The 14,913-nt window shown below is 39.5% G+C and overlaps 1 protein-coding gene across 3 annotated transcripts in view; it reads left to right on the top strand.

Moving 5' to 3' along the window:
- Cntn1 (contactin 1) overlaps positions 1 to 14,913 on the top strand; it is a 289,165-nt gene that overhangs the window by 236,919 nt on the left and 37,333 nt on the right. For all 3 annotated transcript variants that reach the window (XM_048366305.1, XM_048366315.1, XM_048366324.1), the window contains one exon: positions 3,086 to 3,235. In XM_048366305.1, the coding sequence (XP_048222262.1) occupies positions 3,086 to 3,235 (150 nt within the window). The remainder of the gene's footprint in view (positions 1 to 3,085; positions 3,236 to 14,913) is intronic.

Raw genomic sequence — 14,913 nt, 5'->3', positions numbered from 1 at the left:
AAGAGTCACATTTAACACACACACACACTCTCTCTCTCTCCACATACACCACACACACACACACACACACACACATACACACACACACACGAAACATTACCTGTTAGTTTTTCCTGTGAGCCATTTCCTTCTTCTTTTTATTATTATTTTTGTGTGTGTGCCCATCCTGGGGTTTAAACATAGGGTCTGGGCAGCTGTCCTTCAGCTCAAATAGTGCTCTACCACTTGAGCCACAGCACCACTTCCAGCTTTTTTGGGAGTTTATTGGGAATAAGAGTCTCACAGACTTTTGCTGCCCAGGCTGGCTTCAAACTGTCACCCTCAGATCTCAGCCTCCTGAGTAGCCAAGATTACAGGTGTGAGCCACCCGTGCCCAGCTTGCTGAGCTATTCCTAATTCTTAAATAGATGGTTTTATTGAGAGGTATTAGTATCCCCCAAATCATATTTGTCTTATATATTTATGATTCTATAGCACTGATGTCAATATAAATAAAGGATTATAATTGGTTTTATTTTTAAATAGAGCATATTTTAAGTTATTAGCAAGCCTGATAGGAAATACTATTACTTTATAAATTTTAAATTCCTTCCTTACTCATTTAGTAGGTATATGCTGGAAGTTCATTTTTGTTTTATTTTTCCCCTTTGTAACAGAAAGTATTTTTGTTTGTTTATTAATTCCACTCCAGCAAAAGTAAAAGAAAGTTCATGAAGGAAACTGTTTCTTGATATTCACTCCCTATTCCCTCTTTGAGAAGATTTTTTTTTTTTCCATTTCTGGGCCTAAAGTTTCCTACTGGGTCTGTCTTTTCAGGACAGTAACTCCCAAGGCTCTTTGCTTATTTTCCTTCCTTTTTTCATCTCAGTCATTAAAATTAAAGGCCCAAGTTCTTACTGGAAGTATAACTCCTACCCTAAAGTGATTGCAATTGACTTCTCCTGACTTATCTCCCATTCCCTGTGGTCAAATATAATTTTCTATTCTTAATATAACCAGATCACTAGTGGGTTCTGTGGTATTTTCATATTGGATCCTTTCATATGCTTGAGCCCACTCTGTCACCTAGTCCCCTGTCCCACGGTACATTCAGCTGGCTCTTTCTGTTCCAACCTGGTGACACAGGCTCACACTTGCTAGCTGTTCAGCTGCTTGGAAGAGCCCCAATGGGGCCTTGGCCACCATGAGAACACCAGATCCTTGCCAAGATGCATTGTTTGGAGTGTTTCTAGCATTTCCTTTCTCCAAGTGCTGAAGTTTTGCAGCACAGGGAACAGGAAAAAGAGTCCTACTCCCTCTTTGAGACTTCTACAAAACCTTCTTACTCAGACCCTCCTATTCACCAAGTGGCAGATTGTTCTTATCAGTTCTTTCTTTTAAGCCTCTGCATTGGTTTCCTAGGCTTACTGGAACAAATTTCTACAAGTTTATATAAATCTAGCTGATGCTAGTTTCTGGCGATTCCATATATTCTTTGCCTGACTACATTAGTTCAGTGTCAGCCTTGTTTCTATAGGGGCTCAGTTTTATTGAAAAGTATACAGTGGGGCAGGAGTGGGAGGGTACCATACTTAGAGTCAAAGCCATCAGATATGTGTCTCTTTTCCTTCATGTTACTCAATGAAGATCCACAACTTAACATTCTTTCACTTACCTAAAAAGAAAGTTCCCCTGTGAACGAACTAAAATCAGACTTTGATTTTTGTGTGAGGGAAGAGTAGAAGAGATAGGAAATAATAAGGCAGAATGAAAATAGAGGGGAAGATGACACCAGATATTTAATCAAAAATATATGTCAGATGTACAGAACAAAACTATTAAAAAGAATAGAAAGAGATGGCACAATTAGAGTCCAGAAGAGTAAAACTCATAGCTAATTGAAAATGATCTAAGCCATCAGGAAATGTGTTCAAAAGTAGAAAACTGGGCCCTGGAATGCTTTGCATTTATTATGGAAATGAGTAAAACATCTTTTGAAATTGGATATTCATGGTTTGCATAACCAGATAAAAAGTTCCCTGAACATTAACATAATGAATCATATACAAGCCCAAAGGAACAAGTTTTCCAAATAAGTAGTGTGGCAGTATTGACACATTTATGTATTTATTAGTTAATAATAAAGACATGTAGAATTTACAGTAAGGTAGAGACATTCCATGATTGCATCAGCCAGATAAGGGCATATCCTAACTATAATACTGTAATTTGTAAGTATTCATTAGTATCCAGTGCTGTGAATTGGATTATAGCATTTATTTGCGTGTGTGTGTGTGTGTGTGTGTGTGTGTGTGTGTGTGTGTGTGTGCATGCTAGTACTGGAGCTTGAACTCAGGGCCTGGGCACTGTTCTTTAGTATTTTCATACTCCAGGCTGGTGCTATATCACTTGAACCACAGCTCCACTTTTGGATTTTTCCTCATTAATTAGAGATAAGCGTCTCACAGACTTTCCTGCCTGGCCTGGCTTTGAACTGTGATCTTAGATCTCATCCTCCTGAGTAGCTAGGATTACAGGTCTGAGCTACCAGTGCCCAATCCATTATAGCATTTATTATCATTGCTCTAAATGATGTAGTCTAAATCTACAAACCCAGCTTCAAAAAAGTTCTGTACATTATTACCCTTTTGTACCCTAGTAATAAATCATTTGCTACTCATGGACTACTCCAGTGGCAATTCATAAAATTCCTCCCCCCCCCTTTTTTTGGAGCTGCATATACAGGGGGAAGTATTCAGGGGTTCTAAGATCTACCTCCAAAATACAACTCCAGGCTGCTTAAAGTGTACACTTGGGCTGGCAGCAAAGTCATGACCTGAGAGCATTTTAGGAGTGCCAAATTCATTCTTTGCACTCCAGGCTTTATAAATAAAAGGTGGAATATACATGTCTCTCTTACTAGTCTACTACTTAATAATGATCTCTCTTTTCACTCTCTTGAATTTAACATTTTTGTCTTTCCTAGATACTATTTATACTCTAAGAACTATTCATCCTTCACTCCAAAGGACAAAAAAATAAGATGAAGAGATTATGAAAATAATCAACTATTCAATGACTCACATGTAATGTTTATTTTATTTAGATCCCCCAATTATTGAAGGAAACATGGAGGCCGCAAAAGCAGTGGATTTAATCCCATGGATGGAGTATGAATTTCGTGTGGTAGCAACCAATACATTGGGCATAGGAGAGCCCAGTTTACCATCAAACCGAATTAAAACAGATGGCGCTGGTATGTACAAGGAGTGTTTTTTACTTTTATAGGTTTCTAAATATACAATGGCTCATGCCTGTAATTCTAGCTACTTAGGAGGCTGGGACCTGAGGGTCCTGATTCAAATCAACCCTGGCAGATAAATCAGAGAGACTCTTATCTTCAATTAACTACCCTAAAACTGTAAATGGAAGTATAGCTCAAGTGATGGAGTGCCAAGCCTGGAGTGAAAAAGCAAAGTAGGAGTGCAAGATCTTGAGTTCAAGCCCCACTACTAGCACCAAAAATAAAAATAAAAAAAAGATCTCTAAATTCAGTGGCCACTTTAATATACAGTGGGATTAATTTGGAAGTGCTTTCCAATGGTTCCTATAAGAAAGCATATGTTTATGCACATATAATTCACATATGTATATTTAACTTCAACAAGGGAAAACCAGGAAAAGAAACAGGAAGGTTACAGATATTTTGGCATAAAAATTAATGCATGCAGAGAATAGATACCACTGCATATTTCACCAAAGACTTATTGAAATGAAGTTGTATTTAGAAGATATTTGAATGTAATTCAGAATCTTAACCAGGCAGGCTCTGGATTAAACAGATGCCATGATTTAGAAGTTTTACAATTTGGTGTGTCTGTCAGACGTGTTTATATCTGAGTGCCTATGTGGACCAGGGATGTGGGCAGGGAAAGGTGGCAGAGGGATGCTTCCAATCTGGGTCACTTGGAAAGTCACAGTATCTCCAAGAAATTGTTAGGTGTCTCATTTTTTTAGTTGATGGTATGTATGTGTATCTATGTGTGTGTGCACGCCCATCCTGGGATTTGAACTCAAGGCCTAGGCACTGTTGATGAGGTTTTTTTGCTAAAGACTAGTGCTCTGTCACTTAAGCCACAGCTCAACTTTTGGCTTTTTTGGTGGTTAATTGTAAAAAGAGTCCTGTGGGTTTTCCTGCATGAGTTGGTTTCAAACCACGATTGTCAAATCTCAGCCTCTTGAGTAGCTAGGATTACAGGTATCAGCCACCTTGCCCAGCTTTAGGCTTATTTATTTTAACATTCAGTGTCACTATCAAACTGCCTTTTTAAAAAAATCATAGCTCAACTTAGGCTGTTCTAAATCAGGCTTGATTTATATGCTAATACCAAGTCATTTAACCTAGCTTTTACTACAAGATAAGCTTTACTCTTTTTCCCTTTTCCTCTATGTTTCTGAGGCAAGATGTTGTTCTAATGCTAGCTCTTTTAAAAAATCCCTTGCCTTTCAAAAGGTTTTTTTCCCTTTGTAGATCTCTTGAGTTCATTTATTTTGACTATACCATGCCAAACTTCGGTGATCTATTTTGGGGAAAAGATTTTAAACAGATAACAAACTGCCATTAAAATTCTGACGTGATCTCTTAATATCACGTATCCTCATTTCTAGCCACCCCAATTCCTCAAAATAGAATTATGAGTTATAATGTCTTTAGCTGGTTTTTCTAAGCCAAGTAATTGACAGAGACAGCCACCAATACGTTGTCTCTTATAGTTTCAAGCAATTTCATATAATTTATTACCTAAAAATGATGACTGAAATAAAGAAGGAAAATAACATTAAAATATCTGGTCTCAGAAACAGAGTTGTGGCTCAAGTGGTAGAGTGACAGCTTTGAGCAAAAAAGAAAAAAGCTGAGAGACAGAGCCTAGGCCCTTAGTTTAACTCCCACTAGGAGCACACGCACACACACACACACACACACATACACACACATGATTAAAAAAAAACAACAAGGTAAAATAAAATACCTGGTCTGTTGGAGCATTATCATTTGTATTTCATTTCAAATTCATAATAATACTTTGATGTAGGCTATGAAGTCTACAGCCCATTAAAGGACAGTAGACTCAGAGACTCAGAGATCATTTATCTAAGTTAATATACACTTGGACATTTAGAATCTGATCTGACATTTATTTATTCCTTTTTTGTGTCCTCTTTCTTCTTCCTCCTCTGTCTCTATTCTCTCTCTCTCTCTCTCTCTCTCTCTCTCTCTCTCACACACACACACACACACACACACACAGTACTGAGGTTTGAACTCAGGGCCTCACACTAGCTAGACTGACACATTACCCCTTGAGCCAATCCAATCCAAGCTTTCTCTTAAAGGCATCTTCTCAAGCACGACCCCAAAATGAATGCACCCGGGTGCTGGTGGCTTACACCTTTAGTCCTACTTATTCAGGAGGCTTAACTCTGATGATTGTTGTTTGAAACCTAGCCAGTTAGTAAAGTCCATAATATTCATCTCCAATAAACCACCACTTAAAAAAAAAAAAAGTTAAGCCAGAAGTAGATCTATGGCTCAGGTAGTAGAGTGCTAATCTTAAGCAAAAAGCTCAAGGACTACCCCCACGCCATGAGCTCAGTCCTCAGGACCAGCACAAAAAAAGAAAACCTGTGTTCAGGTTCTAATAGAAACTTGAATTTCACCCTTAACTGTGAAGCTAGATATCATCTAAATATTATTATTTTTATGTGTATTCACCTACAAAATGAAACACATTTTCTTTTTTTTCACCTCATAGAACTCTTAGTAGTAGATGGAGCTCATCCACATTAAAGCTATGTACAACACAGATACTACATGACCAGGAGCCTGTCGTTTATGAGTAACTATTATTGTTGTTGTTGTTATTATGATTCCCTGGAGGCACCTATATTTGGAGCCACCTATATTTGCACAGTTGTCCTTTCTTGAAAAACAAAAAAGGAAAATGGGGCATGACTTGGCTGGTGGTTTTGACCTCATAATTTTACACTGAGAGATCCCATGTTCAGAATAAAATTTCAGAAAAACACCAAGAGATTAAGTTCATCTAAACAAATATTTCAGTTAACACTTACAACAAACCTGCCTCAAATACAGGTTTTTCTTTTCTTTTTGGTGGTACTGAGGTTTGAACTTGGGATGACCTGCCTTCTCATTGGATGCTCTACCACTGTGGACCATACCTCCAGGCCCTTCACTGGATATTTTGGAGATGGATTCTAGCAGACTTTTCTGCCCAGGATGGTTTTGACCTTCAATCTTCTGGGTCTCAGTCTCCTGAGTAGCAAAAATTACCAACATGAGTCATTGGTACCCAACTTCAAATACAAGAAAAAATACATTTTTTAAAAATTCACTGAATTTGACTAGTTTTCTATGGTCATTTGGCTAATATAATATGAACTAAGTCTTATCTGAATACAATTTTTTAAGTAAAACTTTTTTACAAAAGAGTAGTCACTCTCTCTTGTACTAGTGATAGATACTCCTGAGGAATTTTGTTACAAGCAACATCCCTACTATTGATCTCAGAGGATGCTTGCTTTACAGAGGCTCATGATCTGGACACAATTGCTATAAGGTCTGTCTTACATAATTTTTTTTAAATCTCAAAGCAGAAGTGATTAAATTAAATATATTTTAAGGAAATCATTAAGAAACAATGTCTAATATAGATTTAATTTAAATTTCACCTAAATCTATTAAAGCAGTTTATACACACACACACATATATGTTTATACACACACACACGTGTGTGTGTGTGTGTGTGTGTGTGTGCGTGCTCCTTCTCCTGTGGGCCAATCCTGGGGCTTGAACTCGGAGCCTGGGCTCTGTGGGGGTTTTTTTTGTTCAAAGTGAGCACTCTGCCACTTGAGCCACAGCTCTACTTCCAGCTTTTTTGGTGCTTGATTAGAGATGAGTCTCATGGATTTTCCTACGTAGGCTGGCTTCAAACCACCATCCTCAAATCTCAGCCTCCTGAGTAGCTAGGACTAAAGGTATGAGCCACTAGCACCAGCTAGAATCTTTTCTTTTTGGCCATGCTGGCGTTAGAGATACCCCTGGATATTGGAGTGTCACCTAAGAATAACGACATCAGCTCATCAAGGTTAAGTTTACTTCTGCAGAGGAATGCGTTATCAGCCAAAATCCAGCAAGCAGGCACATGGAGCAGGCAGGTGTTCTGCTTTGTACCTAATCCAGTAGGCCCCAGATTTTGAACATGAGTTCAAAATCAGCAAAAAGATGTGGCTTAATTAACAGGAACAGGATGTAACTAAGATTCAATGAGATTGTAACCAAATTTCTTAAATAAAGTGATATTAATTAACTAAAGTACAATCAGCCAGGGCCAAGCCACCTGGCCGAAGCAGGAAGCTCTCAGAAAAACAATTCTCACATGATTGACCAAAACGAATCAGCGCACTTTGATGGGGGAGTGGGGAAATGGCTTTGTTCACACTAGAATTATCCTTGCTATATAGGAAGGAAAACCTAGGCAAACACTGTAATTAGCTATGTCTCCATCCCTCTCTCTTTCTGTCTCATGTTCTTTGCTATATGTTATTTTTTAGATAAGGTTTCACATTTTTTCCAGTGTCCAGCCTGGACCACAGCCCTCCTATCTCTGCTCTTCCATGCAGCTGAGCTTATTTGTTGAGATGTAGTCTTACAACGCTTTTGCTTGGTCTGGCTAAGAACTGTGGTCCTCCTCATCTCTGAGTTGGTAGTGATGGACAAGCATGGTGGGTTCATTCTTGTTCTATGATAGTATAGAAATAAACCCAGGTATGGCAAGCACAGTTAGAGTAAGGTAGCAGAGGAAGTAAAGGCCAACCAGAAAAATACACAGAGGGACACAGAAACTTAACTGTCCACCTTGTAGTCTGGGGCCTAGGTTTTGATTGTTCTTCCCTCCTTTTCCTCCTCCTTTTATGCAGTTTGCTGGATTGAGATTGGTTTGTTTGAAACAAGAAGACCTTCCCCTGGGTAGTAGTCACAGAATGGTGGCTTATGAGAAGGATGGCCTGAGTTAGGGCAAGGCCCAAGACCCTCCCCTGGGTGACGGCCACTGGATGGCAGAAGCAGCTAGCCTGACCCTGCGGGCTACTGTTTGCTTTCATGAAGATCACTGATGTGAGCCGTTGACTCTTTTATTATTCAGCTTTTGTGGCTACCACTGCTTACACACATGTTACACAATGTCATTAATCCTCTTCTAGTACTTCTGCATAACTTCATGAAACTATTATTATTATTATTATTATTAACATTTTTTCAGACAAAGTCTCACTATATAGGCCAGGCTGGCATGGAATTCGTGATCCTCCCAGTGCTAGGACTGCAGGTGTGCACCAACACACCTTTCATTATTCTTTCTAATTTTACAAATGAGAAACTTATACCCAGCTAACAGAAAGAAAAACCTGGATTCAGGTCTAGACTTGTGTCATTCTAAAAGCTTTATCCTAAACATTTTACTGAAGATGGTGTGCAGTCTTGAAGCTCTAAGCTGTTGATCCTGGGGTGGAATCCTGCTTTAGTGATTTATTGTTCATAAACTGGGTGACTCAGTTCAAGGCCAGTCCAGGCACTAATACGTTTGAGACACTCCATGGTGATTAATGGCCGGGCAAGGTGGGATGCGCCTTATTATCCTTAGTAAAAATGGGGCAGCACAAGCAAGAAGATCAGAGCCTATCCCATGCATAAAGTGCGTCTCTATCTTGAAAATAACTCACGTCAGCTGAGCACAATGGCCATGCCTCTAATCAGCTACTCAGGAGATGGAGATCTGAGGAGCTAAGGAAATATGGCTCAAATGATAGAGTGCCAGCCAGGTGCAAGCAAGCAAGCCAAGCCAGAGCCCAAGGCCCCAAGTTAAAGCCCTAGAATGGACCAAAAAAAAGAAAGAAAGAAAGAAAGAAAGAAAAAAGGGGCTGGAGGCATGGCTCAAATGGTAGAGTATGGGCTAAGCAAGCATGAGACAAGTAGTTGGAAACCCCAGTAAAGTTTGTTTGAATTAGCATACCTTAACTGTACAAAAGGGAGTTTCATTGTGACATTTCCACAGAGAAACAACCAGGTCTTTTGTTCGAAGAATTTTGAGGGGTTGGAGGTATGGGTTAGTTAGTAGAGCACTAGCCAATGAGCAAGTTCAAGTTCTGGTCTTGGACCAAAAAAGATAAAAAGATGGGTCTGTGAGTTCAGACACATTACTTAACCTCTCTGTGTTTCCATGTTCTCATCTCAGAACATTTAGCCTGTGGATTACTTTTAGGATTCAAAAGCATAAGAAAACCCACATCATGTCATGTTAATATTGACTCAACAATATAATGTTGCTATTACTGTTCATTTTAAACTTTAAACACATGGACTCCTTCTGCACTTTGAAATTGGCTTGTTCATTTGTCAATGAAGGAGATCATAATTGCAAGTGATTTTTAATCATCCTAAGAGAATCACTTTACATAATTATTATCATAAAATTTTGGCAATATTTCCTTCCTGCTTCCTAGTATGCATAAAACTGGTCATGTACATTTTTATTTTAGCAAGACAATGGAAATACTTTCTCAATATTTGTCTTATATTGTGTCATGGTAAAAACTAAGAGGTGCCCAGAGTATATTGTGTGGGACAAAGGCTGTGTCCATGTGATAGAAAGGTCAGCCCTGCACCTCATTAGGCTGATGGAAGGGGCTGACATTATCCAATCCTCCACCTGCTTTCTTCTGTCCAGTTACTTCACATTCAGATCTGGGCACACAGTCATTTGAATCTTTAGGATTCAGACAAGTACATTCTAAAATGGATGTTCCCAAATGAAGAATGAGAGGAACATGTTTGCAATTCATTGGAACCCATTTCATTTTCACTGCAAGAAAGAGATAACAAAAGCATCCTTTGAAATAATGTGTCATCAGAGGACAGTTCTCCTAAGCTAAAATCACAGAAGGTGCATTTCCTGAGTTCAGACCCTGAAATGGTGCATGAGGGATTACTGTGACAGCTTTGATTATTTTGATAAGTTCAAAACAGTCTAAGGAAGAAAAAATAACAAAGCTAAAATCAACACTTTCATATTATATAAAAAGCTTTAATCCAGGTCTGATGGAGCTATTTTGCTCTTTGAATTCATTTTTTCTCGGTTTCTTTTTTTTTTAATTACATAAAACAGGAGAGGAACAATACCAAGAATGTCTTTTGTAACTGGTAAATGTTAAAGTTACTTCTAATCAGTAGACACACAGAAGAACTGAATCAGCATTTTACTTTTTGACAGTATTGATGTTTAAAAGGACACATTTATTTTAGGGAGGAATGTGTTGAAGTTTGAACTCTCCAACTTGCTAGGTTGGTTCTCTACCACTGAGCCATGCCTCCAGCATGAATCTGTTTTAAAAGAAGCAGTGTGTAGATTTTTTTTAGAAGACTTGAGCTAGAATTGTGAGAGATAATATAACCTGAGCAAGTTCTATGGGATTTTATTTGCTGTCCTATAAAATGAGCATAATGATATCTTATTCTTCAAGTGCTGATCTAACTGTCCAGCTGGCATACCTTGGAGGCAGTTACCTCCCCCTTCTCTGAGGTCACAGCTGAATCTACCTGGCCATACCTCCCATCCCTGCCCTAGATAAGGAATGGCCCAGTGGCAGTTCAGCCAGGTATGCCAGTAACCTAGGTAATGCAGGTACTGGGCGGAGACTTAAGGAGGCAGGGGTCATCTGCATGGTGCTCTACTGAGGGTGGACCTTACAGCTAAGACATCAGTATTGCTGTGAAATGTCTTGGCCTCCATGTCTTATGTATAATGGGAAGAACACCATTTCCACAAGATAGATGCCTTAAAAAGTGTTAACAATCCAGCATCAAAAGAGCTTCTTATGGGGCTGGGGATATAGCCTAGTGGCAAGAGTGCCTGCCTCGGATACACGAGGCCCTAGGTTCGATTCCCCAGCACCACATATGCAGAAAACGGCCAGAAGCGGCGCTGTGGCTCAAGTGGCAGAGTGCTAGCCTTGAGCGGGAAGAAGCCAGGGACAGTGCTCAGGCCCTGAGTCCAAGGCCCAGGACTGGCCAAAAAAAAAAAAAAAAAAAAAAAAGAGCTTCTTATTACAAAGATGATCTCTTGTCTTTGGAATGTCCAAAACCATACAGTTTCTTTGTTTATATTACTAGCTCTTCAGAATTAGATATTTAAGTGCTTAAGGATGTAGTTATAAGATAGTATAACAGTAAGTGCTAGACTTGTTAATGTTCTGGATCACAATATTGTTACCTGTGTAACTATTTTGAATCTCTTACTAAATGTTTTTTTTAATCACAATGACTTAAAGTGATAAATGTATTTATATGCCAATCATTTCAATATTCAAATACCAGAAAAATAAACAACATTACTTTCTTTTCCTAGGAAAAGTGTAATCATAGAACTGATTAGATTTTTTGTTGTTGTTGTTTTGGGTGCCAATCCTAGGGCTTTGACTGCAGGGCCTCAGTGCTGTCCCTGAGCTTTTTTGGTCAAGACTAGTGCTCTAACACTTGAGCCACAGCTCTACTTCTGGGTTTTTTGGTGGCTAATTGGAGGTAAGAATCTCACAGACTTTCCTGCTCAGGTTGTCATTGAGCCTCTATCCTCAGAGCTCAGCCTCCTGAGTAGCTAGGATTATACGTGTGAGCCAGCATTGCCCAGCTAGTGCCAGCTTTGACTTGATGTTTTTAAGGTTGGTTTGGGGTTTGGGTTTTTTTTTTTTTTTTTTTGGCCCTATGTTTGAAATGCTGAGACATGCTTATAAACAACCCAGGATAGTCTCCATTCCACTGAAATTATGGTAAAAGAACAAGTTCAAACATCTCACTGTTATCTAAGTGGGGTTTGCTACAATGAAACGGGATTTCTCCCCTCCCCAAGGGAGGGGATCCCTGGTTCCCCCAAGAGTCCACCACACAGTCTCTAGCTACAAGATGATAAAAAGATGGATTTATTGAGGAAGTAAAAAACGAACAAAAAACGAACTGATCGGCCTTGGTCGCAGCCCAGTCCCGGGAGCCGAAATGCCAACCACGTGCAGGGTTACAGCCCAGACTTGGGAGCTGGAACCGCCCCCACGTGTGCAGCCCAGACTCAGGAGCTGAAACCGCGCATATGGGTGGCCTTCCAGCCTGGTTATAAGGCAAACATTACAGTCAAACTTGCCACACACAGGTGGCCAATGAGGATACAGCACTTACAGAGCATGCTAGGCCTCACGCAGGTGGCCAATAGAGTTACAGTCTGTCTCCTAGTATCTGTTTGAACCAACCTATCATTCTAGTTAGAATTGGAGCATGGTCAGGTGGATACACGTACTCATGGGAGAGCACCGGTTCCCTTGAACCTTCCAGGCCTCAGGTAGTCAGTTTACATAACTTATCATAATAAAGGGGAACTTCCCTGAATAGGGTGGGGGAGATCTTAGTGAAGATGGAGTTGGCTTCTGCTCTAATCTGAGCTGGAGTCAATCTGACGCCCCTCCACAATCAATGATGGCACTGGCCAGATCTGACTTCCCTATTACATTTTCCACCTTTCATACCCAAATCATAAATTTTGTTTATTCATGATAAGTAATTTAGTATTTTTCTCAATATTAGCTTGAACTTGTTGTAATGATTTATTGTTTAAAGAATGTCCTGGAGCCTGATCACTCTGTGGCCAGGTTCCTCTGGTCTTAGTGGGAATGAGAACAAATAAAGCAGCAACTGCTGCTCCAAGGTTCAGGATGGTATGTGCAGATGAATAATTCCATCTGCAAACATTTCCCCAACCAGCCTAGGCTGAAAATAAACATGCAAAGCTAAGTGGGGGAAAGTAAGTCAAATATAAGTATGCTGTCCAAACTCTATTAGCACGTAAATTTATTTCTGTACTTTCATTGATTGTCTGTTTTATAGCAATATGGATTTAATGGTAATTTTTTTAACCAATCTTGAATTACTTTGTCAAATGCTAAGAAGAATTTGTAAAGCCAGGTGCTAGTGGCTCATGCATGTAATTCTAGTTATTCAGAAGGCTGAGATATGAGGATAGAGATTCAAAACCAGCCCAGGCAGGAAAGTACCTGAGACTCTTTATCTCTAATTCAGGAACAAAAAGCTGGAAGTGGAGATATGGGCCAAATAGTAGCGAACCAGCTTTGAGTGAACAAAGCTAAATGAGTATAAGCCCTTGAGTTATAGTCCTAGTACTGGTAGAAAAAAAAGAACATAATAAACTTTATAAAATGGAAAAGTGGTCAATGGAATATAAACACACTCCATTTTAGCTTTGTTCTAAATAAAAAGATGAAAACTAATCTTAATGGAAAGCATTACAGAGGCAAATATGTTTGTTCCAAGGAATGCAAAATTTTGATTCAACAAATTATAGTATAATAAATTATTTCAGAGTGATTTTTAACATTATTTGCCTGTGACCACTGTATTTCTGTTTCAAGTTGAACAAACAATATTTGACTTATTCATTGATTGTAGGACAATGTGCTTTTTGTTTTTCCATAGCATGTAATTTTTACTTCAGACTATGAATCATGGGGTTAGAAGTTTCCAGAATTATTTTAATATAGCAGCCTTCAATGTGTATTTTAGCATAAAAGCTACCAATACTTTATCTTTTAGTGTCCCTGTGTACCCCATTTTATCTGCTAACGCTCATGTGATAATAGTTGAACAGTAAATTGAAATCTCTCAAATTTCAGCTGGACACAGTGGCTTATTACTTATAATCCTAGCTAAAAAGGTTGAGATCTGAGGACTGAGATTTGAAACCAGCCTGAGGAGAAAAGTCTGTGAGGATTTTATCTCCATGAAGAAAAAGCTGTAGCTCAAGTGATAAAGCACCAGCCTTGAGTGAGAAAGCTAAGGGACAGTGCCCAGGCCCTGAGTTCAAAATCCAAGTACTGGGGCATGCGCACATGTGCACGTGCATACACACACACACACACACACACACACATACACACACATCATATTTAATAATTTCTTCAAGAAGAAATGAAATCACTTAGCTTTTTCAGTATAAGGAAAAACCACACCCTTGTTTTTGTACAATTTATGTATATTTCAACACACATAAACACACACACACACACACGCACACACACACATACTCCCTTAATGGCTAGCATATGGAAATTTTAAGTGTGTCTCTCTGAATCAAAATTCAGTGGGCACTCTGAGGATGGGGTGGCCAGGTTCTGTTGAGAAGGGACTTAGGGACTCCTAAAAAATTGACATTCCATCTTTAAATTGTTAATAGATTTGGAAATGATCTCTCACACAGAGCTAACATCTTTGTGTGAGAAAAAATGTATGTCTATCCAGGTTACTGGTAGCACCTGCATGTAAATTCTAGTTACTCAGGAGACTGAAATATGAGGATCACAGTTCAAAGCCAGTCTGGGCAGATAAGGAGACTCTTATCTCCAATTAATCACCAAAAAGTCAGAAGTGGAGTTGTGATTCAAGTGGTAAGAGTGCTAGCCTTGAGTGAAAACCTAGGGGGCAGTGCCCAGGCCTTGAGTTCAAGCCAAGGACCAGCACACACACACACACAAAAAAAGTATGTCTTTCTCATTGGATACCTGAATCTCCCCCCACTTTGCCATTTGAGGAGAACAGAAAGAGGGTACGTGTGCATCTGCACCCATCTCATTAACAGCTCAGTATGCACACCCAGCAAAATCTAGTGCCTAACCTGAAAGGGTTTCTAAGATGAAAGAAAGGAAGGAAGGAAGGAATGGAGGGAGGGAGGGAGGGAGGGAGGAAGGGAAGGAGGGAGGGGGGGAGGGAGGGAGGGAGGGAGGGAGGGAGGGAGGGAGGGAGGGAA

Source organism: Perognathus longimembris, chromosome 1 (assembly GCF_023159225.1).
Source record: "Perognathus longimembris pacificus isolate PPM17 chromosome 1, ASM2315922v1, whole genome shotgun sequence".
NCBI lineage: Eukaryota > Metazoa > Chordata > Mammalia > Rodentia > Heteromyidae > Perognathus > Perognathus longimembris.
This window is presented reverse-complemented; position numbering and strand designations above follow the sequence as displayed.